The sequence below is a fragment of the Apteryx rowi genome, unplaced genomic scaffold (assembly GCF_003343035.1).
Source record: "Apteryx rowi isolate R43461 unplaced genomic scaffold, aptRow1 scaffold_424, whole genome shotgun sequence".
Taxonomy (NCBI): Eukaryota; Metazoa; Chordata; class Aves; order Apterygiformes; family Apterygidae; genus Apteryx; species Apteryx rowi.
The window spans coordinates 394,456-418,785 of record NW_020450677.1 but is presented as its reverse complement, the minus strand read 5'-3'; the positions used below and the strand labels follow the sequence as shown (position 1 = coordinate 418,785).

The window sequence follows — 24,330 nt, the reverse complement described above, 5'->3', positions numbered from 1 at the left end:
CTCCTCTCCCAGAGCTTGGGGTTGAGCTGGAATGGCTATCGGTTCACAAAGGGAAGGATCTGCTTCACTGTGGAAGAAGTGCACACCAGGAGAGAGAAGAACTGAGAGCAGCAGCATTTTGGTACAAAATACATTCTGCAGAAGCCTAAAGCTCTGAAGAATTGGAGCAAGGAAATCAAGGACGAAGAGATCCTTGCTGATCCCACTCCCAAACACCTCTACTAACAGCTCTGCTCCCTCTTCTCCCCTTCACTCCATCTCTCCTCCTTTCACAAATCACAGTGTGCTGCTGCCATAAAATCCAATTTTGCTATCCCAAGAATAAGTGCATTCTTCATAACTAGGGCAGTGAAATTCAAGTTTTTCTACATTACTGAGAAGCTTAGAGCTATCCCCATTCAGCATAAAATAATTTTGAAAAGCAAAGCTACCTTTCTGTAAGTCATTATATATTAATAAGCCAAATGTCATTTCAGGTGACCATCAGAAATGTGCTTTAAGGAGGACTTTAGCTTTAATAGTTTAAATCAAACATAATCCTGAATTAAATGTGAAGAGCAATTATTTATAAAGTCAAATTAAACACCCTTGTAAATGAAGAGCTGCAACATCATGTGTAGAAAGATTACTAAAAAGAAAGGATATACAGCAATGCAACACAGGTTTTAGACTGATATTTAGGAATCAGTCTTGAAGAAGGCTCAACTACTCCATAGAAAGTTTCATAGTTACAGTTTGGCTTGGCTAGACAAGGACAAATTGTTTGGTTTTCTACATTCCTTTAGCATCCAATCATTTAACAGAAAAATCTCTATTGACACCAAATAAATCTCTATTGCAAACACCACATACTACATTTATGTGCAAGTACATCATAAAAAGAAGACTGACCCAGAAAGCATAACTAGGAAGTAATAATTCATTGAGTGGAGCTCTACTGCTCCTCAGTTTTGAAAATGTATTAAAAATGACCAAAAGTAGCAGTGATGCCTCTGAAAGGCAAAAGCCCACAAAATCAAGAATCAATGATGAGGGAAGAACAGGTTCATGACTTTTACGCCCACTGAAGAGCACAGCATTTTTAAACTTGATTGTGGGAGATTAGATTCTCCTAAAATTGTCTCAAAATGACTGGCCAGCATATCATACAAATAGCAAAATCAGAATTAGAATAAAAACTTCCCCCCAAAAATAATCCCCAAATATTCATAAAATAAGCTTCTCTACCACTGTTTGGGAGTCCTGATCAGGAACAGCATGAAGGAATGGTAAAAATCACCAAAGAGCAGAAAAATAGGTTAAAAACCTACTACAATTATAAAAATCCATCACGTATTATCAAAATAACTGACAACAGGGGAAAAATCTGTGCATTCTCACTACTTCTGTGTAATTTTGTTTTCTTTTTAAGTAAATTCTCCTTTCTGTACATCAGATAAATACACTAAAATGGTTGTTGTAGACAAGTGGTTGCATAACTGAGGGAGATGAAGTCAGAATTCTGTGTTATTGGGAGCTGATTCAGAGCTATAGTTTCCACAAGACAAAGACCAAAATCATTTATCTGAAGATAAGAATCAAACTGTTTGTTGTTTTTTTCCCCCTCCTATAAATGGAATGATTTTCTATGATCCAGCAAGTCTAGGGGAATTCAGCCCCCAAAATAACTTGAAGGTGATACAATTCACATGTCAAAGCAAGAATAGTGCTACATAGACACATCTATGATGTATTTTCTTTTTGTTTCTAAGAAATTCCAAAAATTTTCTGAAGATCAGATCACCTTCTGCAATTATGGTACTATAGCTACTTACTTACTTTGAACCTGTCCGTTGCATTTACTCCTTTCAGCCAGTAGCATAAACAGAACAGGAATATTAGCTTCTTATTTTAATCAGCTTCTAGTGAACTGATAAGGATTCAAACGTTTTCACTTAAATGTGAAATAATACTGGACTAAATTCTTTTCACGTTTTGTCATTAGCTATGTTATACAGTGCACCTCAAGGAAACTGCATTTCTTAGCAGTTAAACTGTCAACTTGAACTTTAAGAAACAAACCACAAATTCTCAGGAGTGTTAATGGGAGCTGTGCAGCCTCGTTTCCCAAGCACCATCTGAGATTTACTTTTGAAATGATTAAACTGTAAATGCACACCTGCTTACAATTCTAATAAAATGTTTCACCAAAGATTTCACGTAATGCACTGCCATTCTATAAAATAGGTCTGCAACTAATCACATTTAAATATTTGTCATTCAAAACAACTTAAAAGATGCATTTTCACCATTAAAATTATGGCATAACAAATACATAAAATATTCTTTTTTCTGATCAGTGAAGCTTCAGAAATAATTTGCTTCTACTAGCTCATATGAGACAGCTACCGTCTAAAGTAATGACCTGACTTCTCCTGGGAGGTCCAGCTAGGTGTAGCTAGCAAGAGGGGATCTTATCAACGCATACAAATATCTAAAGGGAGGGTGTCAAGAGGATGGGACCAGACTCTTTTCAGTGGTGCCCAGCAACAGGACGTGAGGCAACGGGCACAAACTGAAACACAGACAATTCCATCTGAACATGAGAAAAAACTTCTTCACTGTGAGGGTGACAGAGCACTGGAACAGGTTGCCCAGAGAGGTTGTGGAGTCTCCTTCTGTGGAGACATTCAAAAGCCGCCTGGACGCGATCCTGTGCAACGTGCTCTAGGTGACCCTGCTTGAGCAGGGGGGTTGGACTAGATGATCTCCAGAGGTCCCTTCCAACCTCAGCGATTCTGCGATTCTGTGATCTCAGAAACACATAAACAAACATAACACTTTCTATATGACTTTCCTCTTATCTGCCTATTGAGGTCGACTACCTGCTACTACCATTGTCATCACACCTTACTGAAAATGAGACAAGTCTTCATCAGCACAGAGCAGACATCTGTCCTATGTGTAATAAAAAAAAAATACCTCCCTCCCAAATAACAAATGATACAAGCTGAAACAAATTCTAAAAGCCAACTCAAATATAACCTTTAAAACAGTATGACTCAGATAAGGAAAAAAACCTGATGCCTTTAAACAATTTTAAGCTATATCCTACACATTATTGTTCAGTGCTATAATGAACCATGATATCATAGCAGGCACAATATTCATCTGCTGTTCCTCCATTTCAGATGGTATTACATTTGCACATTTCATTGAAGTTTTCCACAACGTTTTCCTGATTCTCTATGATTTTGAAATTGGGGACAGTACACAAAAGTCCAGTTGAAAAAATAAATAAATAAAAATCAGGAAACCTTCCAACTGTTTTATCCATCAGATGAGCAAAAAATATAAACATTGTGCCCTGTCCAAAAACTAAGCCAATTAAAGTCCTCAAACGACAGTCAAAAGAGCCAAGCTCCCCTCAGACCTGCACAGGAACTTGCACAGTTTGGGCTCTCCTGGCAAGTAACATTTTCATTCCTTACCAGAACCTATGAATCTGATTTCCTTTTGAAGGAGAGCAAAATGGGTAATACACATAATCCCAATCTATAGTCTTTATAGCAGCAAAAGGATATCTCAGTACACCCTCCTTTATACACGGATTTTGCACACAGGTTTGGGAAGGTATAGTAGTTGAGAGAAAAACAGAAAGAACAGTCTGTTAAACTATTCTTTTACAGAGAGAAACCTGCTGATACACGTTTCAGGAATGAAGGTGTCAAAATGAAATAAACATTATTCTGAACAGGCAATTTCCCCCCGGCTCAGCCTCTCCACTTCCCTGGAACTCAAAAGGTTTTGGATAAAACCAAGGCTGAAGTACACAGTGGAGAAAGGACAACAGTGACCTATTACATCCTGCTTCAATTACTCAACCACTCTCCATTGTGAGTGCAGTCACTCCTGGCACGTTAAGCACACATGCATGCAAACACCCAACAAGCATTGCTGAACTCGCAACCTTTAAAAAAAAAAAAAAAAAAAAGTTTATTAAAAGCAAGAGCTTCCAATGTGACTTTCTAAAACTGCATTTATTACCTTTAGGAAGCTACAGGAGTTGCCTGTAGCTCTCTTCCTATCCAGTTCTATTAATTCTGTAAGAAAGGTTTAAACATTTAATCATTCTTGGTACCTATGATATTCTACATTCCTCCCAGTCACTGTAGAAACAACCCATGTTCAGTTTACCTTTCTTTGGGAAGCTGTGCTGTCCCTCCCCCTGATGTTGCTATTATGTATTATTAGATTCTTCTCTTTCTTATTTATTCTGTAATATTTCTCCTAGTTGTCCTCCTGAGAACATCTCTTTACAGGATACATGTAGTCAACATTAATCTGAGCTTTTTTTTCAATCTATTAGAAAGAGTATAGCTAAACATTTTCTCCTGCACCAAATTTTATACACTTTTCAACATATCTTTAGAAACCCTTTATGGTTATATTGATCGAGTACTTTTTCCCCTTGTYACTGTAATTCCTATACTGCTGTGTTTTCAATGTATGCCTCTCAAAAAACATATAAATTTCCTTAATCCTTTCTCTTCTTTAATTAAGGACACTTATCCACTATGGCCTAGACATACCAAGTTTATCCATCCACACAGAGTCCACAATAAATATTTAGCCACTGCAGTGCATGTCACTCACGGACAGTGATAACCACTGCTACTCCCCACATGTGTTCCTCAACAACAGCACTAGCCAAAACCAACTCTCATGAGTAAACTTATATCTCATTTTCCTCCTCCCTTCTTAGAAACAGCTGCAAGGCTGTGGCCAACTACTGTCTCAATTACAATTTCTCTTCTCCTCTGGGGAGAAGGCTAGCAAGAAAAATGAAAATATCCTATGGGTTGAACCTAGACTACCAGCTATATCATGAATGGATATATATTTTTTCCTCATTTATATTTAAAATTGTAACGTGTCTGGGCAGAGACCATTTCTCCTCCTTACTGCACCCCAGTTTGAGCCACATTTTTCACAGTCAGGTTCTCATGAATAGAACTTGGAAGTCACAGGGTAAAAAAAATTATAAATAATTAAGTAACAAAGTAGTTCATGATCTTTACACTTTAAAATGTTGCACAAAATAAAAGTCTGTGTACAGAGACTTGCATGACTGACTATAAGGTAGACTGTTTGATATTTCCCGAGTGGTTCCTCTAAGCAAGCATAAGTGGAAATGTGAAAGGTTTACAGTTATACAATGATGACTTAAATCACTCTTGTAAAGACACATTTGCTTTTAATTTCATGGCTCAAAGTTGTTGCTGGTGTAACCATACAGGAGCAATGAGACTGCAACAGAAATTATCTTAGCACAATATGAATACAACACAGTCTCAAAGAGATTTCATTCTGTGCTCATTACATTTTTTTTCCTTAAATCCAGAAATGTACAGGAGAATCCCCTGACAACTTAATTTTCTCTGTCTCAATGACTGATAGGCTTATAACTTATGATAGTTATAAATAGTATAATTGTCTTCAATAAAAGTTACTCTGATTTTCCATATTTACTTACTTACATCCCATATATCTATGCCCCTCCTTTCTGTCTGGTAATCAATTGGAGATTTATTAAAATTAAATCTAAAATGGGCAGAAGTATACATTATCTGGTTTGGAAAGTGGAAACATAATGGGCTAAAGATATAAATTGTATAGTATACTAAAGAAAAACAAAATATACATTCAGGATGATGGCAGACCTAAGCAGAACTGCATTTGTAAACACATACTTTAGATTAAAGGTATTATTTTACAAAAGAAAGTACTGGAACAATTTTAGCAATACTGAGTCAAGTCTGTAGGCATTTAGAATCAAGAGGTCCCTACCTATAGCAAATAATACAGAAGATTATCTGGAAAGTATTCCAGTATTTAAACATAAATTAAACTCGGAGTTCCATTTTTGTATGACGACACAGATGCTGAAATTCAGTGACAAAATTTGAAATGCAATCCACAATGGTACAGACAAGTAGGAATTCAGTTTTATAAAGTAAAAAAATACTAATAGTTGATTAAGAATTATCAAGGTAGATGTTTCTGTCAGTATATTACATGCATACTCTAATATTTGGGAAAATTTCGTGAAGCATGCCGACACATTGTTCTGTCTACCAAGGAATATTAATGAAAAATTTCTGTACATAGGAAAAAGAACAAATTAGAACAACAAGAGAAGATAATTTAAGCAACACAAAAATAAAGTTAGTATGAAGTAAGAGTAAAATACAATCCCCCAAACTATTATTTCATAATCTTAATCAGATTTTAGAAAAGTAAAAGAAATACATTTTTAAATTCCACTCAAAAATTACTTTTTCATAATACAGTGGCCTAAATCATAGTTTATTTGCTGAGACAAAAAAAAATTTTGTAATAATACTCAGCAACACCTGCAAAAAGTTGTGAACTGTTAGCGTATCTCCATTGAAATGTTTTCAATAGGCCTCATATTCACAGTCTAATCAAAATAATACTAAAAAAGTAAAAATCTTGTCTATAAAAATTATTTTGCCTCAAAGTTTCTGTTTATATAACCTATGAGATGCAAATTATTGTAACTGTTTTAAAAACTCAAATGAAAGTGCCTCTTTTTTCACTACTGCTTAAACAGAGAAAGCACTTCTAATAAAATATTCTTTGGGCTTAGGAAAATTGTATCACGATCAAGAGTCAGGAGGCTACAAGTCCTACTTCATCTTTTTCACAGATCATTATTAGTATTTCCACAAGCCATAGCCACATTTTGAACAAGTCTTCCACTTCACCGAATTGGAACAACAGCTTCTGTTGTGACCTAAATCTCTCCCTTAGGCTCACAGTGTCAAAATAAAATAAAATAAAATAAAATAAAATAAAATAAAATAAAATAAAATAAAATAAAAACAGTTATTTTGTTTGTAATTACTGTTTTAAATGGTAGACTATCTCCCCTTTCAAAGAACCAGATCCCATAAATTCTCATGTTCACTTTCCACTGGTGTCTCAGAAATACCTGTGTAACCTAACAGCATACCATGAGTTGCATGGTCCTTCAAATGGGTGGCTCACAGTGGGGAAAAACTAACTGTCTGCTACAGGTTCCTCCTCTAAATCACACCACAGAAGTTTTGCACTGCAGCTCCTAAAGTCCCTATCTGAAAACTGTTGACTCATAGAGAAAATAAAGTTAACAATCATGCAATGAAAAATTGCTAACAGAGTATATACACAGGTAAAAGCTCTCAAAAGCTCTATTCTCTAGCATTAAAACTAGACTTGGAAACTCAGTAAAGCCTCTTTAGTATTTATTTAGGAAACTATGTATTTTAATGTTTTATTCGTTAGATACAGAATTTTCCAAGCTCCAAAATCACCAGCTGAAATTCAGCCCAACTCATACAGATTAAAACCAGCAAACTGAAGGATATTTGATGGCGGGTATGTTATGAGAACTCTAGCATCATAGCTTCAGCACACATTCTGCACTAACTGGAAAACTCAGCAGAGAACTAACAAGCTGCGTTAACTCCAGAAGCAGTCCTTTTCCCTTCCATTCCCATGGCTGAGCCATGCTGGGAGCAAGGAGCTTGTCCAGCTGCTGTCTTTAGATAAAGAGGCTTTTGATTTTTTAAACTCGCCAAGCCCAAACGTTTACGCCAACATATAAATCAACTGTTTTTCTTAAATTTAGTCAAAATGATTATATGGAAGTTATTGGCAATTATATAAACCCATCAAGCAATTTATATATAAATTGTCACATGGACCTGCACAAAACTTGTCAGATGTACTACTTTCAAACTGATGGTAACTTGCAAAAGTAGAATATGTTTTTCTTACAAACATTCAAATGAAAAGCACAAGAGTAAACATAAAGGAAGAGCCTCAATCTTGGCAGAAGCAACAGGTTTCAATAAAACCTTGCAGAACAAGTATATTGCCACAAAGGTTACAGCATTTTTACTGATTGTTCCTATGTATAGGCCATATTTGACAAAATTAGGGGTTATATATATTGCATACCTATGGATCCACATACATATGTGAATATTGTACATCATATTCCAAAACCAAATTATAAGTAGTATTCTGAAGAGGCTAAGAAAAACTTCTACAGAAGGGTATTTGTTCTTACCAAATCTGCAGCTCCTACATAAGAGCTAAAATTAAGCTGAGCTATATTGGAAATTGATTGTATCCAGAAACGGACTCAATTCTGGTGTGTTAATGTCACACAGTCATAGCACAATTCAAGCTGGAAGGGACCGCAGGAGGCCATCTTGTCCAAGCCCCTCCTGCTCAAATCAGGGGCAAAACTGGAATCAGACCGGGCAGTTCAGGGTTCTGTCCGGTTAGGTCTTGAAAACCTCCAATACTACATCTAATTCTTAGCATTTCATTTTTGTCTTGTTCTAGCACTTTCTCAAATTGCAAAAGCAATTGTATTAACAGCTTCTACAGTAACTTGTAAAGAAAGCTCGAGCAGAACTCTAACTTCAAGGAATGTAAGTTTATTGAGGGTATATAGAGTCATCTCAACTCTTCAGTGACAGACATTTTTAAAGGATATTGCTATTTTGCTAGTCCTCATGAGTCAGTGAGCAAGACAACCTCTCTCAATAAACATATCTGTGTTATAAACTGATATGTATTGAAAAGCTCTTTATTTCTGCAACCATATCTACAATGAAATAAAAGTAAGGCAAATTGGGTAAAAAGCTCACTCATAACTGATTCCATCTGCAGAACATAAGAAAAATGCAAGTCTGAATGCTAACCCACAAAGGTTATTTCACAAACTTCAAAAAGCCTGCTCAAATGAGTAAAGTTTAGAGAACATCTCAGTCGTACAGACAAGTCTAATGTTTATTTAGCAACCCCCTACACACACACAGTTATAGAACAAAACAAAACAAAAACACACTCAGAAACCCAGCAACTGCCTACTCTACAAAGTAAAAAATCAACATGTTGAAGAAGCTTCACAGTTTCCAATACAAGCAAAAATATGAGATATTAAGTTTCTCACAGGATCAGTTTTTGCCAAAATAAGAAAAGAAAAAAAATCCCTGAAAGATTTCAGCTGTGCTTTGTTAAAAATGGAAGAGTTCTCCAAAATTTGTTACATTTGAATAACAAGATAACTATTTCCTATCTTTAAATTCAAAAATATTACATAATATTCAACAACAGTTTTAAAAGATTTTAACGCATCTATTTAAAAAAAAAAGCACATAAAGATCAAGACATTATTTTTCTTTGGATTTCAAAATATGAAAATACTGGTGATAATCACCCACACTGCTGTATTTTCAACTGGCACAGAATTAAAGAAGAAAAGAAATTCTAGAAGACACCAGTAGAACAATATTCTCAGAAATCAAACACCTGAACCGGCAGAAATTTCATCAATAGCCTTCCTCTCTCTCCTAGAGTTAGTCTTCTGCCAGTTTAAGTCCTTAAATCAGTTCACGGCAGAATCAGACAAGCACAAATAAATGGTTAGAGAGAAAGGCTGGGAACATGTGGTAAAACATGAGATCAGGGAAGCAGGTCCTTCCTTCATTTCTGACAGCAGTTATCCACTAGATTGGCTAAATGTACCAGTAAGCCACATCCTAGGTCTTAATTTCCTGCAAGGTTAAACTTGTTTTTCTAAGGACAATTTTCTGTTCTGATTTCCATTATAGAATTGTGGATTCTCCATTGCTACTCCTACTACACATAACGCGCACGAAACACAGGTCCTCTTTGTTGATCTTACATATTCTTAAATAAAAAAAAAAAATCCTTTGCTAAAAACATTTATGTTGATTGGTAAAAATTTCAGCTTCCACTTGAAAACATTTGTGATTGTCGTTTTTAGTCCCCTTTCTCATCTACTTCTTGCAAACAGTCAGTGAGGCATGTGAAATGCATTATTTTTGAGGTTCAGTATACAAGAATGGATGTTCAGTTCACAGTGGGGAATTCTTCTATCTTGAATTTAAATTAAAATACGCCAACATCTGTCGCTTTTTCAGATCAACTATAATAGCAGCATATCTAAACACAAAATATTTCACATGATGAAAGTTAAAGCTCTACAAGGAGATACTCTACTAATTCAAAACCTTAAAAAGGTACTGTATAAGAAATTCAAATGAAAGCATTCTGCTTTCGTCCTCCCTTTCACTATGTCTGCAACACTGTCAGTAGCATAGTAAGATCTTCATCTCTCATTATTAACATACTGCCATTTTACAGTAGTAAATTCTCATGCTATTGAAAAACCTCAGACTTCTACTACTCTTCTGTCAAAAAAACAGTAGATCCAGACATCACACTTTTTTGAAATTATGCTGTATTAGTTCATATATGGTGTGGCACAACCAAACAGTAATTCTTCAAAAACTCTTATTTGAGGATATTTCCAGAATGGGGAATCAAAAAAGAAATAATTTTTAAGGACCAGTATATAGCCACATAGTCAATCAGCAAACAGTAAGTGATATAAAAGATCCTAAGTACAGAAAGCAAATTGCCTAATATGCAAACAAAATGCATATCAATATAGCTGAATATATCCCACATACCAAGGAACAAAGATGCAGGACCTATGTACTGAATAGCACTGATTCAAAAGAGAATTCAGGAGTCAAAGTAGACAAAATAAACATATACATTACAGCAATACTATGGCAAAAAAATACTATCCTCAACTCTCAGGGTTTTAAATAGCATTTCTGAGAACAGTACTAAAAACAATTTAATTTTTTAAATGGCGAAAAACAAAAAAGATGCAGAGAGTACTGACTACCCACTTGATACAGGGACACCAAAACCCTTCCTTTTTCTTGTCCTTTCAATGATGTGAGAAATCTAAGGGCTGGTCAGTGAGGGAGAAGCCCAGTTTTTTTTCCTTTCAGTTCTCATAGCTGTCTGTAAATCTTACAGTGTATTTAATGATGTGAGGAAATAGGAATGAGGAAAGGGGATGAGGAAACATTAATTCGCAAGGATACCTTTCCATGCTTAGAGGTTGCAATGCCTGCCTCATAATCAGGGCAGGATTTCACTGACAGCACATCCAGCCTGTGCAAACAAGACACCATTGACTCCCTCCAGTTGTCAACTCTACGTGTACAAGGCAGTGCCCCCCCCCCCCAGCACAAACTCAACAAAAGCAAGGAACTAATCTGCTCATCCTGGCAGGATAAAGCTGAGTTCATTCAGGCACCAGGCAACATGCTGTCCCATAACATAGCAAGTTACTGCCAAACATCTGATTTATGGTGTTTTTTGCCACCAGGCTCTGTAATTCAAAATTACAGAGCAAATTACAGGCTCTGTAATTCAAAATATAAATGTATGGCTAGTAACGTGTCTTTGTGGTGCTCCCCCAAATCAAAATGCAGCAACATGCTGTACCACCCCATTTCAAGCACTAGTTGCTCTATTCCCAGAATAGTATGTCCTCCAACTGCTGTACTATAATTTCAGATTTAAGATGTTCAGGGATTCTGTCTATATATCAAAATATCAACATAACACAGATGCCAAATGTGCAGACACATCACACTGTCCTGAGTCAGGTAAGTCAGAAACAAATTTTGATACCACCAACCTGTGGCATGCCCTTGATCTCAAAACAATCTCCCACTGCAGACAACAGAAATATGAGAATTTATCAAAAATGGAGAAAGCAACTATCAGCTTCATCACCACTGTACACTTATGACTGAAAGAAATACAGAACTTTTTCCAGCAAACCACATACTCATTAGAAAACAGTTCTGTTGGTCCTGAGTGGGGAGAACCGAAACAAAGCATGCCAAAGGGCTATTTTCAATAAATACAATCCATTTCTATTCACCTGCTTATCTACAATATTTTATCCAGAAAGTGAAAATAAATTCAGTTCCCTCTGCACAAATGTATTTCAAGTCACATCTCCCACAAGCCAAGAGAATGCAGTGACTCTACATTCTGCAAAATGGGTGATCCCTGTTCTCAGCCCCGTTCTTGTTTGCACAGCAACTGAACGTTGCTGCCAAGACAACTGGAAACCTTGTGGCCTGCTTGCCAGGCAGATGCCCGACCACCACCATACAAAACCTCATGTCATTCCTTCATTCCTGCTCTATCTTTATGACAGCTTTAATGTTTTTACATAAAGTACAGAGAGAATGAAAAAAAGGAACCGAGGGAAATTCACTTCAAAATATCTAAAGTCTACCAATAGTCACTTATCTGAAAAGTGAGAGAATGTGACTGTACCTTGTATTGAAATTCGGCAGAAAGTGGATGGCAATTTGAATTTGTTCCTCTTCTCCACGTTCTCCAAATCCTTTGCTTTATTACTCATTGCAGATTTAAGCCTTTTCATCATGCTCTCTCTGTATTTAAAACAGGCTCTGTGTTCACTGGCTGCCTTTTTACAAAAAAGTATCACCAGTAATGGTTCTGTAACCTTGCACACAAGCTGTTTCCACTGTAATCTGGCAGATACAAGGATGATTTTGCCATATATTTTGAGAAAGAGGTGAAAAATAGTGCATTACTAACGTTAATAGACATTTTTTTCCTGCACTATAAACAGCATTTTCTAGTGACTAACAAAGGATACTACAATAAGGCAAGAAAATAAACAATTACTATAAGTGCATCAATCTGTTTGCTGTCTCACTGAAAATAATTAAACCACTTTTCATTATACTTCCTCCTTTAGGGTTTCACATAATTTAGATAAGATGTTTTTTTCCCTTCCAATTAATCGTTATTCAACGGAAAATAAGCATTTATAAAAGTCACTGAATTGTAATATTCAGACACCTTAGAAAAGTCAATACAAGGATTTGCAAATCCTGTTGCTTTTTTTCCCCCCAGTCTTTGCCTAATGAAATGTAAAGCAAAAAAGATTCTTGATATTTAATACTTTACACATTGTACCTTTTGATTTTTCAAAACAGTATTAATAAGATTAAATAGTATTGACAAATCTTAAGTCCATGTCATAATTATAGTGACATACCTAACAGAGTAGGATAAAAACGTATTTCTTCAAAAGCATTAATGGGGGTGAGGTCATACATGTACATCACATATTCTTCCCCTATTGGCATATTTACCTATCTTCAGGCATTTGCAGTGAGGCTTCTCCAGTGACCTTTAAGCACTGCTTCTCAGTAACTGAAACATTTTATTTCCTTCTTTATTGCACACCTAGCCATGGTAATAATGTATCTCTTCCAGTACAAATTCAGGGTTCTATTAAAAATCATTTTCTCAAGTTGAGGGAAAAAGGAAAAAGCTTTTTTTTCCCCCCCTCTAGACTAAGGAAGGAAGAGCCTCAAGAGAGAGGTTCTTTCATGAAGAGAAAAAAATATTGCTGCAAAGAATAATCCTCTTCACTAGTTTGCTCTATTGGTGACCTTTAGAGAGATCTACCAAAGCTAAAGAGAAGCTTAATTAGCAGAAAGGGCAGCTGAAAGAACAGGTAGCATGAGGAAAAAGCTTTTAGTCTTTATTGTACAGGACAAGAATTTTTGAAAGAGTAATGAAACCCTAAAGATTGCTTCATAAATGCTGGATACTGGAAATCACCTAAAGATAGAATTAGCTATGGCAGAAAGACATATTATTCTGAAATTGATGTTTTACATAACAGGAATGATACTCCATTTAAAGGGAAAAAAATTCATGAAGCACATGAGACTCTTTTCTTCTCTAAGTCTTTTGCGTAAAACTATTACTGTTCTTCAACATTCACTAAGTTTGATCCTACAAGCTGCTTATTTTACTAACTTCAAGAGAAAAAAAAAACAATGCTCCCATCTTGATTTTTAAAATGCGTGTAGCAAATTAATTCAAACAGATTAGTCATATGACTACAGCCTGGTGCAGACTATAATCCACTACAGTGTGCAACTTCTAAATGAAAAGTGTAATAAAAAAAATTCCTTCCCCCAAAAATGTAATTGCAGCTGCAGAAAACCAACCTGAAATAACAGAAGAAATAAAGCCTAGATCCTGACAAGCTCTCATGTCCAAGCCCATTTGGAGCTGTGGAAAAAAAGCATGACTACTTCCTATCTAAAACATTTGTAAAATAGATATTGTTAAACAAGGCCCAAAGAATTCTATACAGACAGATGTAAAGCCATCAAATACTGCTAAAAAATCCACAGTATATCATACCACTATGTTTATGCTGTGACTATCACCCTCTTCAGGGAAACAAGAAGCAGGAATGTTGTTTTGTTTTTAAATTATCTTCATAAAAAAGCCAGGTCAATTGTTTTACAAATTCACTAGGGTAAAAATAACACCATGGATATTTTCAAAYGTATTTCCTTGCATTCACTCAAAAAACCTTTGCTATTCCTATATCAAATTTGAATGTGACTTACTGCAGACATTTTTAAAGACCTCAGCTCAAACCTGAGACCCCTCTCCTCATTCATCTCCAACTTCTGTGGAAAAAGAAAATCCTCTAAAAGATATTCTTCCAAATAGCCTTGAAGAATGAACTTCTTTAAATCTAACGTACAACATGAGATAAAGTAGTGAAGAATCTGTCTGAGGTCCTCAACATGCAAATGCTATAGTTAAAAAAACAATACTTTAAAACATCATTTTATTTTGCCATAGGCCTAGAGTATAATTCTAAAACCTAAGAGCTATTGTATAATAATGTTCTGATCCTTCAATTAATTCTATAGTGGAAAAGCCCCAAGAGTCATTTAGAACTTTGCTGAAAGTACAGATACATCCAGATTACCAATGAATGAAAGAAGGTCTGGGTTCTACTTGTTGGGATCTACTGCAATTCCAGGACTTTATGTGCACATGTCCTTACCGGCAACATAGTTTGCACCAATCACCAGTCCTAGGGGCACACTGCATATATACAGAGTACTAACTGCAGGAGAACTTTGCATCCACTTTGCAAGTAGTGACCTCTAGACAGTGCCCTGGCAAACAACTTCAGCCATGCTTCCACCAGGAGAAAAACCACTTTGAGCCCACCAGTATTATGCTCAAGTGCACCCCACAAGGCAAATTTGCACCCAAAAAAATTATTCTTGACAGTAACTCACCAAAGTATATGCACTCTGTGAGCGCCAAGTAAGTACAAAGAGCCAGGCCAAAATCCTGAAGGAGTTAACGTTTCTCATTAGCACAATTTGTTTTTGAATATTACTTCCACAAACAGAATTTACTCATCACTGGGACAATAATCTTTGACTTGCTGACAATTAGGCTGAAGAGCAGGAAAAGAAGTAATATACAGCATTTCTATCATACAACATCACTCCAGCCTCTGGGGTTTCCACCAGCACCTATTGTTACAAATTAAGAGGGAATAAGCTAGTGAAATAAGCATGGCAGCACGACCCTGAGTAATACAGCCCAGAAGAGCACACAAAAGAAAACCCGAGTTTGCCAGGCAATCATAAAAAGCTCAAAGCTTCACAACACACTAGGAACAGAGCAGTAGCCGAGAAGGAGCTGTGGCCCAGAGTGGCTCTCTACAAGACAAAGATCCTGGCTATCCCAGGGTTAAAAAGAGAGTCTGTACTGAAGTAATCCTCTGGGAAAAGAGAGACAGGAATAGAAACAGGACCTTGAGGCAAGGTTCTCACACACTCCAGCAGTTTTACCGATTTTACTAGCAGGGTTGTTTTATTAAGTCTACCTGCAGAAGAATTAAAGCCTTACTTTTACAGAAGTAATAATGAAAAAAACAAAACACATGCATACACAAATGCAGAGGAATGACATAAATGAAAGACAACAGGGGAAAAATGGACCCCCTCAATCCTTTACCACAGAACACTGAATCACACAGGCCTGAAACCCTTTGATTTTGAAAACTAGTCAGAGAAATGCTGTGGTGCTTGTTATGAGGTTCTAAATCACTCCTGAATCAATAATCAGTAAGTTTTTCTTTGAAATACAGAGAAACCTTCTGATAGCTACAGAAGCCCATGAAACAATTGCATTCGCTGAAAACCTGTAACAAGGCTCCTAAAACTATCCAGTTAATTTTGTGAGAAAACAGAAGCAGTACTGTCAGCTCTTTCAAAACTCCCATTGTGAAAAATAAGACTTTTACTTAGATGAGTTAGAATATTATTGACTAATCTTTCAAATCAAATTTCATTCATTCTGCAGATTAGTTTATTCTTTCAGCATGAATACCTACTATATTCCACTTGATGTACTCATATAAAACACTGTATGATGTTCATTGGGACCAACTATTCACGCAAGTACAGGATTTTTAGCTTAAATTTTCTAAGTGCTCCCTTCCCTTCAGTTTTGTCTGTAATGAGTATTTCAGTAGCAAGTCCTAAAAACTCATACATATGTGATTTTGATATGTCCCAATGTATATTCAAAAAACATCACCCTGAGGTGAGAAATTTATTCCCTTGCCATGATTTTACACTGTGAAATGCCTACCTTTACTCTTCCCCATTTGTCAGCTGCTTTCTCTGCCTGAGAAACTATGGCTGTCACATACATAAGTACTGGGTCCGCTCAGTACTAAAGGTTAAGCTGCCTACCCCACCTACCGTTTGCTACTAGCATTGTTTCACTGGCAAAATATTTTAAAACGGACAGCATGGATTCTTAAATTTGTAGTTTCGGTCTTCCCTAAATTCTGTAATTTTGGGTCAAATATGATGTTAAGTTCTTGTGAGAGCTTCTTCAACATTCAAGACATTACCATTTTACATTTCCTCTGAATAACATCTACCCTATTACATGTGATAATTAAATGAGGTAATATAATTTTGAATCATTTCATATAACTAACAAAATACAGAGTTTATAAAACTAATTTTTTGAAGCTCACAAAACTTCAGGACAACCTGTTTGGTGACTTTCAAACTTTTACCTCAGAAACTTTAGGAAAAGAGAGGAACAAAAGCATTTGAATAGGTGAGGCAGGAAAACAGAAATTCACAGCCATCAGAATGGTATTAAAAAAAAAAAAAAGCTTTTTCCAATGAAGTTACAAAAACTGAGCATGTCAGACATGAAGCTGTTACAAAGTAATGATGCTGTATGTTAAACTATGTCATAGAATGTTTTCAATATAAGTGTATCAGGCTAAATCAAGAAAGAAGTTAGTAAAACAAGGATGAAGGAACGACAACAGATCACAATAAACCAATCCATGCTAAACAGTTTGGGATAATTACAGAACAGTGCAGTGACAAGTCATATAGCAATTCTGTTGAGTAGGTTCAAAAAACCTTCACCATATTCTTAAAACCTCTGATGATATCTCTCTGTACTGATCTCCATATACTTTCTACACAATGTATTGCACAATCTATCTACCCTTTCAGTCACAGTTTTTATTCCCAATGCCCAAATTAAAGCTCCTTTCTAATAACCTGAATGTCTGTCTTCTTGCCCTGCTTAAAATGGACATTTTTATTTCTGATCTCTTTGCAGCAACCTTTCTACCTAGTGGAAGATTGCTATCACAATTTCCCAAGTATTCTCTTTCCACACTAAAAAATAAAAAGAAACCTCCCAGTTCTTTCGACCTTTCCTCCTAGGACATATCTTGTAGAGTTTACATCCTTCTTTGTTCCTTTCTTCTGGACTTTCCCCAGCTGATCAAAATCCTGCAGAAGTAGTGACAGTTCTTCAGTGTTTGTGAAGCAGTCCTTTCACTCTTCTCACACCTTGCATAGCCATTTATTTAATCCAGAGCAGTATTCATCTTTTTGCAGTGATTCCATTGCTAACTGATACTTTCTCATCCTTTAAACTGCCAGTTCCTTCCTATTTCTGCAGATTTTGCCTATCTAAACATAGATGTGATGTATTTGATCTTGAATTACACCTTGCTTAACTGCAGTCTGTTTCTCCCATCTGTTGAGATTGTGTTGATCACCAATTTGGTGCTCCAACTTGTCAGATACCCTTCCAGCTTAGTGGTGTCTGCAAATTTTACAATTGTATATTTTACCCCTTCATCTGAATTATTAATGGACATACTCAATACTAGCAGATGTAGAATGAAGTCTTGCAGAATCCCATTCAATACCTCCTTCCAATTTGACATGGAACCGTAAAGAAGTTTCCAACCACTTGTTCAACCACTTTTCAAGGGACTTAATCTAAACCAAAACACTTCAAATAAAATAGTTCATAGTCCACACTTCATTCACAATCAATTGGTTCCTCTTCACACCTCATCACAGTAGAGAAACTCCTGGGAAGGAAGYTCTTCACACCTTGTTAGTAACTACATACAGCTTACAAACTGAAACACACTAATCAAAATACGTTTTTTCCTGGTTACTCCTGAGAACATTAAGATAAAATGTCAAAAGATTTGCTGTGTTAAAGATACAGATATCTGTTTCTTCTCCTATATGAACAAGATCTGTTACAGTGTTCTAAAAGGAAATCAGATTTATTTGTATTTGACAAATCCAAGCTTTTGTTACCATGTAGCTGCCTATGAACAGACTGTTTTTTGCAGTATTTTTCCAGGAATGAATGTTAGGCTATAATTCTTCAAATTCAGCATGTTTGCCCCTTTCACCTGTTTTTCTAGACATCTTTCCTATCCAAAATCCCACCCATTATTCACAAATTTTGAAGACACTTGCTAATTGTGCAAAGATAATTTTAAACACTTGCCTAAGTACTAGGTATTGGGATGCTGTCCATTCAGTCACCTGCTGATGTGTTTGATGAAATGAACATGCTTATGGCAAGAGAATGTGGATCATAACATGAATTTTTTTACACTACTATTGATTAATGTTAAAGTGAATAGTACAAATGTAATCCTTCAAGGGTATCAGAAATGCTGGTTCAAGACTTCAACAAGGAGTTTCCCTTTCCATTGGCTAGCTTGTCACTGAGTTTACATTGCTTGTATTAAACCTCAGACATCGGTGCTGACAGGAAGAATTAAACTCTAAGATCTGATTTTTTCCCTGCTCTACACCAAGACAAAACCAACGCCTTTCAAAGTTTATCTTTTTTTTTCATTTATTCCTGAAAGAATAGAAAATATATCTACCTGAGGATTATCAATCTCCAACATATCAGGTGACTGCAGAATCAGACTCCCTCTTTGGCCTAGTGACTATCTGATGAAAAACCACTAAGCAGGGCAGCTTCAAAAAAGGATACTCGGATACCCAAGATAGCCAACAGTCTTATGGCGTAAATACTGATCTACAACAGAGAGCGCAGTAGATCAGGGCTCTGAATGCCTGAACCATTAGATGCTGGTTATTTCACAAGACACCAATATTTTTACCATTCACACCAAAGATTTCTTGGTCAAGGATGGAATAATTTTTGATTTTTTTTCTAAACAACTAGTTTCTGATTAATAGTTCCAGCAAATCTTAGTTTTGACAAGTGCTTTTGAGTTATTTTTCTCTCCATTAAGCAGTTATTTGTTTTAAAAAGGCTTTTTAGTCACTATTTTCATCACTGGTCAGACTCCCGGAAAAAAAAAAGTGTTAAAAACAATCAAACCCTGTAGACAGGTACAAACTTAATTCTCAGGGAGCTACAGTTGAGGGTCAAACCTCAGAATGGGCAAATGGCATAAATTCTATCGCAAGAGAGGCAAACACACAGAACATCACAGTTCAGAGAAACTATGGAAATAAACAGAAACGCAATAAACTCTTAAGACACAACTGACAACTAACACACTGAAATATTAAAAGAGGGAATTATTTTACAATTTGTAAATTGTTCTTCGTATTAAAAGATACTTTCTAGTATTTCTTACACAACCACAATGGTATTTATATATTTCTACTCAGAGTAATTATTACAATAGGCAGCCACTTTGGCTTTTGCACACAATAAATGTAAAGTACAGAAAAAAAACATATGGAAGTAATTTTCCAAAGCCCATTTCTCTGTTTTGCAGGCTACCATACAATGGACTAGCATTCAAAAATTGGTCAAAATTAAATTTAGAAACCAACCAGTAATTTCTATGCTCTGTGCCATCATTCACTCTGTAATAAAGCTGACTGAAAAATTGGAAATATCTTTATATATCTTTATTTTTATACATCTTTACAGCCTATTGCTTAAGCTGTAAAGATTTAACTCATACAGATTAGGCAAAATTTATCTGAGGCTGATAACATTAGATGTTCTTTTAGATCAGTGCTACATGCACATGAAAACCACAAGAATGAAGATCAGATAAACCCTAAATAAATGTGATGTCATCAAGAAACTAACCATAAGCAAGAAAGAGTTCACTAGTTCAACTTCCAGCCTTTAACAACAAAAAGTTTACTGCAACCAATGACCAAAGCCAGAAAAGCTTGTCAAAATACATRAGACACTTCCAACTGCACTGAAGCAACAGCATGAATCACAAGCATGCTGAATGTATCATTCAGAACCAAAAATAAAGTTAAAAGAATACTTTGTAAATTGCAAATGTAACAAACAGAATTAAAGGACAAAAGAAAGCTTCATTAAATCACCCAGAAAAGGATGAAGTCAAGAATTATCAAAATAAAACCTAGTATCATATTCAGAATTTCAAAAAAAGATTTTGATAGACTATATTTTAAATTGAATACTATTAAAATTCATGACTGCATAAAATAAGATATATAATACTGTGCAAGTTAGAGGAGTTAAGATAGAAGTGGGAGATAACATTGTGCTGATTTCAAAGGAAACTTTTACTTCAAGCATTAAACTTCTTTTTTTTAACTAAAAATGAGTAACTGCAAATGTGTTCTATTTATTTAACAAGTTAAAAAAGACAGAAACAACAGAGAAATATTCAAGATGACAGATCTACAAAGAAATCTGCCATTTGGTAAACCAGCTGGTTATAACTAGCCTTCAGATTAATATCACTTTAAATGGAGGATCCAGAAGCCAGTTAAATCAACATGCACACTAGTTATGTAGTATGAATGACTGCAAGATCCTTTTTCTTATTCCCAAAGAATAAGAACACTTTTCTTCACAGTTTCTAAACCAATTCCATATTTGAGAGAGGCAGAATCTTGTTTAAAGAACAGAGGTAGGGAATTATGTTACAAACCATGTTCAGAGAGTTATCTCCTCAACAGCTGTTAGAAATCATGAAAGCTTTTAAGATTTTCATCCACAACTGGATCTACCATTCAGTGCAAGAATAAATCCATTATTTATGGGCAAAGAGCACCCTGATCTCCTTTTATATTATCATCTAGCAGAGGAGGGGAAAACTGACTTTAGACCCAGCAAGTATTGGGTCTTGATAGGCTTGAAAGTAGCACAGCTGATCACTCATTACTAAAATAAAAGACAGATTAACTTACAGTAGTGTACAAACATGTAAAGTGGTGTCCAGCCTTCACTAGCCCATAAAAAACTGAGAAGCTAACTGACCACCACAATCATGCTTTGTTCTCCCTGTTGTCCATGTCAGAAACAATAACTTCTTGCGGCTTCAACCACCACCATGCTTTGCTCTTCCTGTTGTCCAGGTCAGAAATAACAACTTCCTGTGGCTTCAACCACAGGCTTAGAGACCACTAACTTGAAACAGCTGAAACAGAAGTTCTGAGAATGACTGTCAGTTTTAAATTAATCCAATTGACTAAAGAATATGAATGCTAAAATATTAAGCAATTTAATGCCAATTTCTAGTTCACTATAAAAGATATTATTTCCATAAGTTTGCAATGAAGTGTGGTTTTCTTAACACTCTTACTACATTTTACTGAATTCATTCTCCTATAATTCTATTTGCATTTTACTGCTCTGTACATAGTAGCTGAACAAATCCAGTTACTTTAATATAATTTGATGCAGATTTTTTTCCACAAAGTTTTTCGCAACTGGAAGCACAATAAAGAGAAACTAAGGCAACAAATGAAGCTCCAGCAGTCAAAAATTATTTAAATATCAAGCTTAGGAGCAATAGTTTTATAAACAATCTATATGCAAATTAAATTATAAATTTAACATAGTTTTAAAATGATACAAGAATCTAGGCTTAAAATTATTTTCAGGAAATAATACCAAGTCATCTAAATCCTGATTATGCAATGTTAGAATGATGCCAATTTAGCAGAAAAATTCCTCCAAATGCCAAACTGAGACCAGCAATGCGGGAATGGAAAATGTAATCCTCCACAAGTTTTACCCTGTAAAGCAAAAGGGCCAGATTCCCCTCAGGAAATTCTGTATATGCTCCAAAATTACAACACCCTGCACCTCCATTCTCCAGGGAGTTTCAAGGCCTGTTTTAAAAAAGAAAGGAGATTTTCACAGAAGAGGACTCCAGTTTCTCAGCATACAGTTAGAAAAGTGACACGAGAAAACTGTTCACATTCTCAGTATTACTACACAGCTCTCCAGGTACATAATTTACACATTACCACTTGAGAAGATCTAACCCCCTGTTGCTGAGAGACAAGAGGGTCCCATCTCACACAAATCCCTCACTGTGAGCCAGGCTTTCTCCCACGGAGCTGGTGTGCTTGCCTGAGACAAGTTACCTCATGAACAGAGGGAACACCAAAGAAGTGGGGGGAAAAAAAGTGGCTGAGAGCTGAATCAGCTCAGCCAATGGGGTCTAGCAAACATCATAGCTAATACAAGGGAGGTACTATGACCCTGTGGATGGAAGAAAGAAGAGGAAGAAGCAGAACCTCCCTGTTTCAGAAGTGGTAACCTACCAGACTGCTTCAGAGGTAACACTGCACCTCAGCAGGTGCAGACCGGTGCAGCTGCCGGCACTGTAGCAAGACTGCTGGAGGCATGTCAATTCCAGACTGCGGCTGACACACATACACAGCAGGGTGAATACTTTTATGGGTAAATACAAGACAAGATGCAGGTGTGCTAAGAGGGCATAGCAAGCTTAACACCAAAACCCTCCAGTGCAGAAAAAGCATTATTCTTAAACTTTCTTTAGGAGAATTCTGGGGAAAAAAAGCTTCACTATGGCTTCACTTTTAAAGACCCAGCCCATACCAGTCTTGGCAAAAAAAAAAAAAAAAAAAAAAGTCATTGTGCTACACTAAAATATGAAGAGCATATCAAACTCAATAAAATAATGAATAGGCAAAATATACTGTAAGCTATCCCAAAAGAAAATCTTCTAACAGCTTTCTGAAATGCTTCAAACAGTATTCTAGATAAAAATGCGTACATGAAACACAATTCTCTTACTGAGTATATCTTTTAAATTGCAAAGTGGGACAATAGCACTGTAGTGAATAAAGAAACAGATGTGCTTCCACTTACTAAATTCTTGAATGACTCAAAGAAAGTAAGTCCAGGATAGAAGTCTCCTCAGCTAATACAGGTATTGAATTTTTCCCCCCATGCCTCTGTGGCTCATGAAGGAGAACTATAATTTACATCCTGAAACCAGACCTGTCCACGCATCATTATGTACACAACAGTTTATATTGCATACAACTGAAATTACTGGCCAGTGCTCTAGGTAAAAGTACCAATCCAGCTGCATTTTTCTCTCTGAAAAGATGAGTGCTAAAATGTATCTGAATACAGTGACAAGAGGGATGGATATTTTACAGTTTTTGAAACCCATCGGCAACCATGGGAGCTCTAATATAGATAAACCACTGGCTGGGCCCAATTTAAGCCCTGGTATCATAAAAGAGGTCAAAGTGAATTTAATCAACTAGATGCTGAAAATGGGGTAGCAGCTGGTCTTTCTACATTAGGACTCCCAGGGCTGCCAACATCAATCAGTATTAGGTTGTGATTGTAATCTTTTTGCCAATTCAGGAACAATGATTTGTATGTTACAACAATGATAAAGGAAGCAAGATAATTTGAACATGGTACTGTCAAAGTATTTATCCCCAAATCAGAAAACAGTATTAAAAATGGATTTTTTTTAAAGGCGTGGTGCTGATCCCATACCCTGGTGGGGTGAATAAAACATTTTAGCACCTCCACAGCAAACTGAAGGTGTAGCTGCAGTACAGTTGGCTTGTTTATGTTACTTTTAACCTGTTCAATCGGTCAAAGCACAGGCTTCAACCTGGATTAATGACAAACACATGTTACAGTGAACGGCAAGTACCTATCCCGTAAGCTAGGCCACGCCGTCACAGCTTCGTTGCCAGAACCGCAGGCTGGGGCCAGGCGCACACTCCTGCCAAATAACGAGCGGCTGTGCCAAAAACATTCAGCAGTTCTTCATCTCTTTTTGCAAAACAAACATGCTCTTGACTTGCATTTTTCAGCACGAAATTAGAAAGGGATTCGGCCAGAAACCCCCTGTCTGGGTTTCCACCAGAGCTGCTGCTGCTGCTTCGGGAGGGAGGGAGGGAGGCAGTGGCAGGGGTCGGGCCC

At 36.3% G+C, this 24,330-nt stretch overlaps 1 protein-coding gene across 1 annotated transcript in view; it reads right to left on the bottom strand.

The window, feature by feature from the left end:
- AVEN (apoptosis and caspase activation inhibitor) overlaps nt 1-13,088 on the bottom strand; it is a 96,370-nt gene extending 83,282 nt beyond the window's left edge. Inside the window, exons 1-2 of the mRNA XM_026076057.1 lie at nt 12,998-13,088; nt 12,244-12,326 (exon numbers count right to left, since the gene is read on the bottom strand). Of these exons, the coding sequence (XP_025931842.1) occupies nt 12,244-12,326; nt 12,998-13,088 (174 nt within the window). The remainder of the gene's footprint in view (nt 1-12,243; nt 12,327-12,997) is intronic.
- Nucleotides 13,089-24,330: the final 11,242 nt, after the last annotated feature.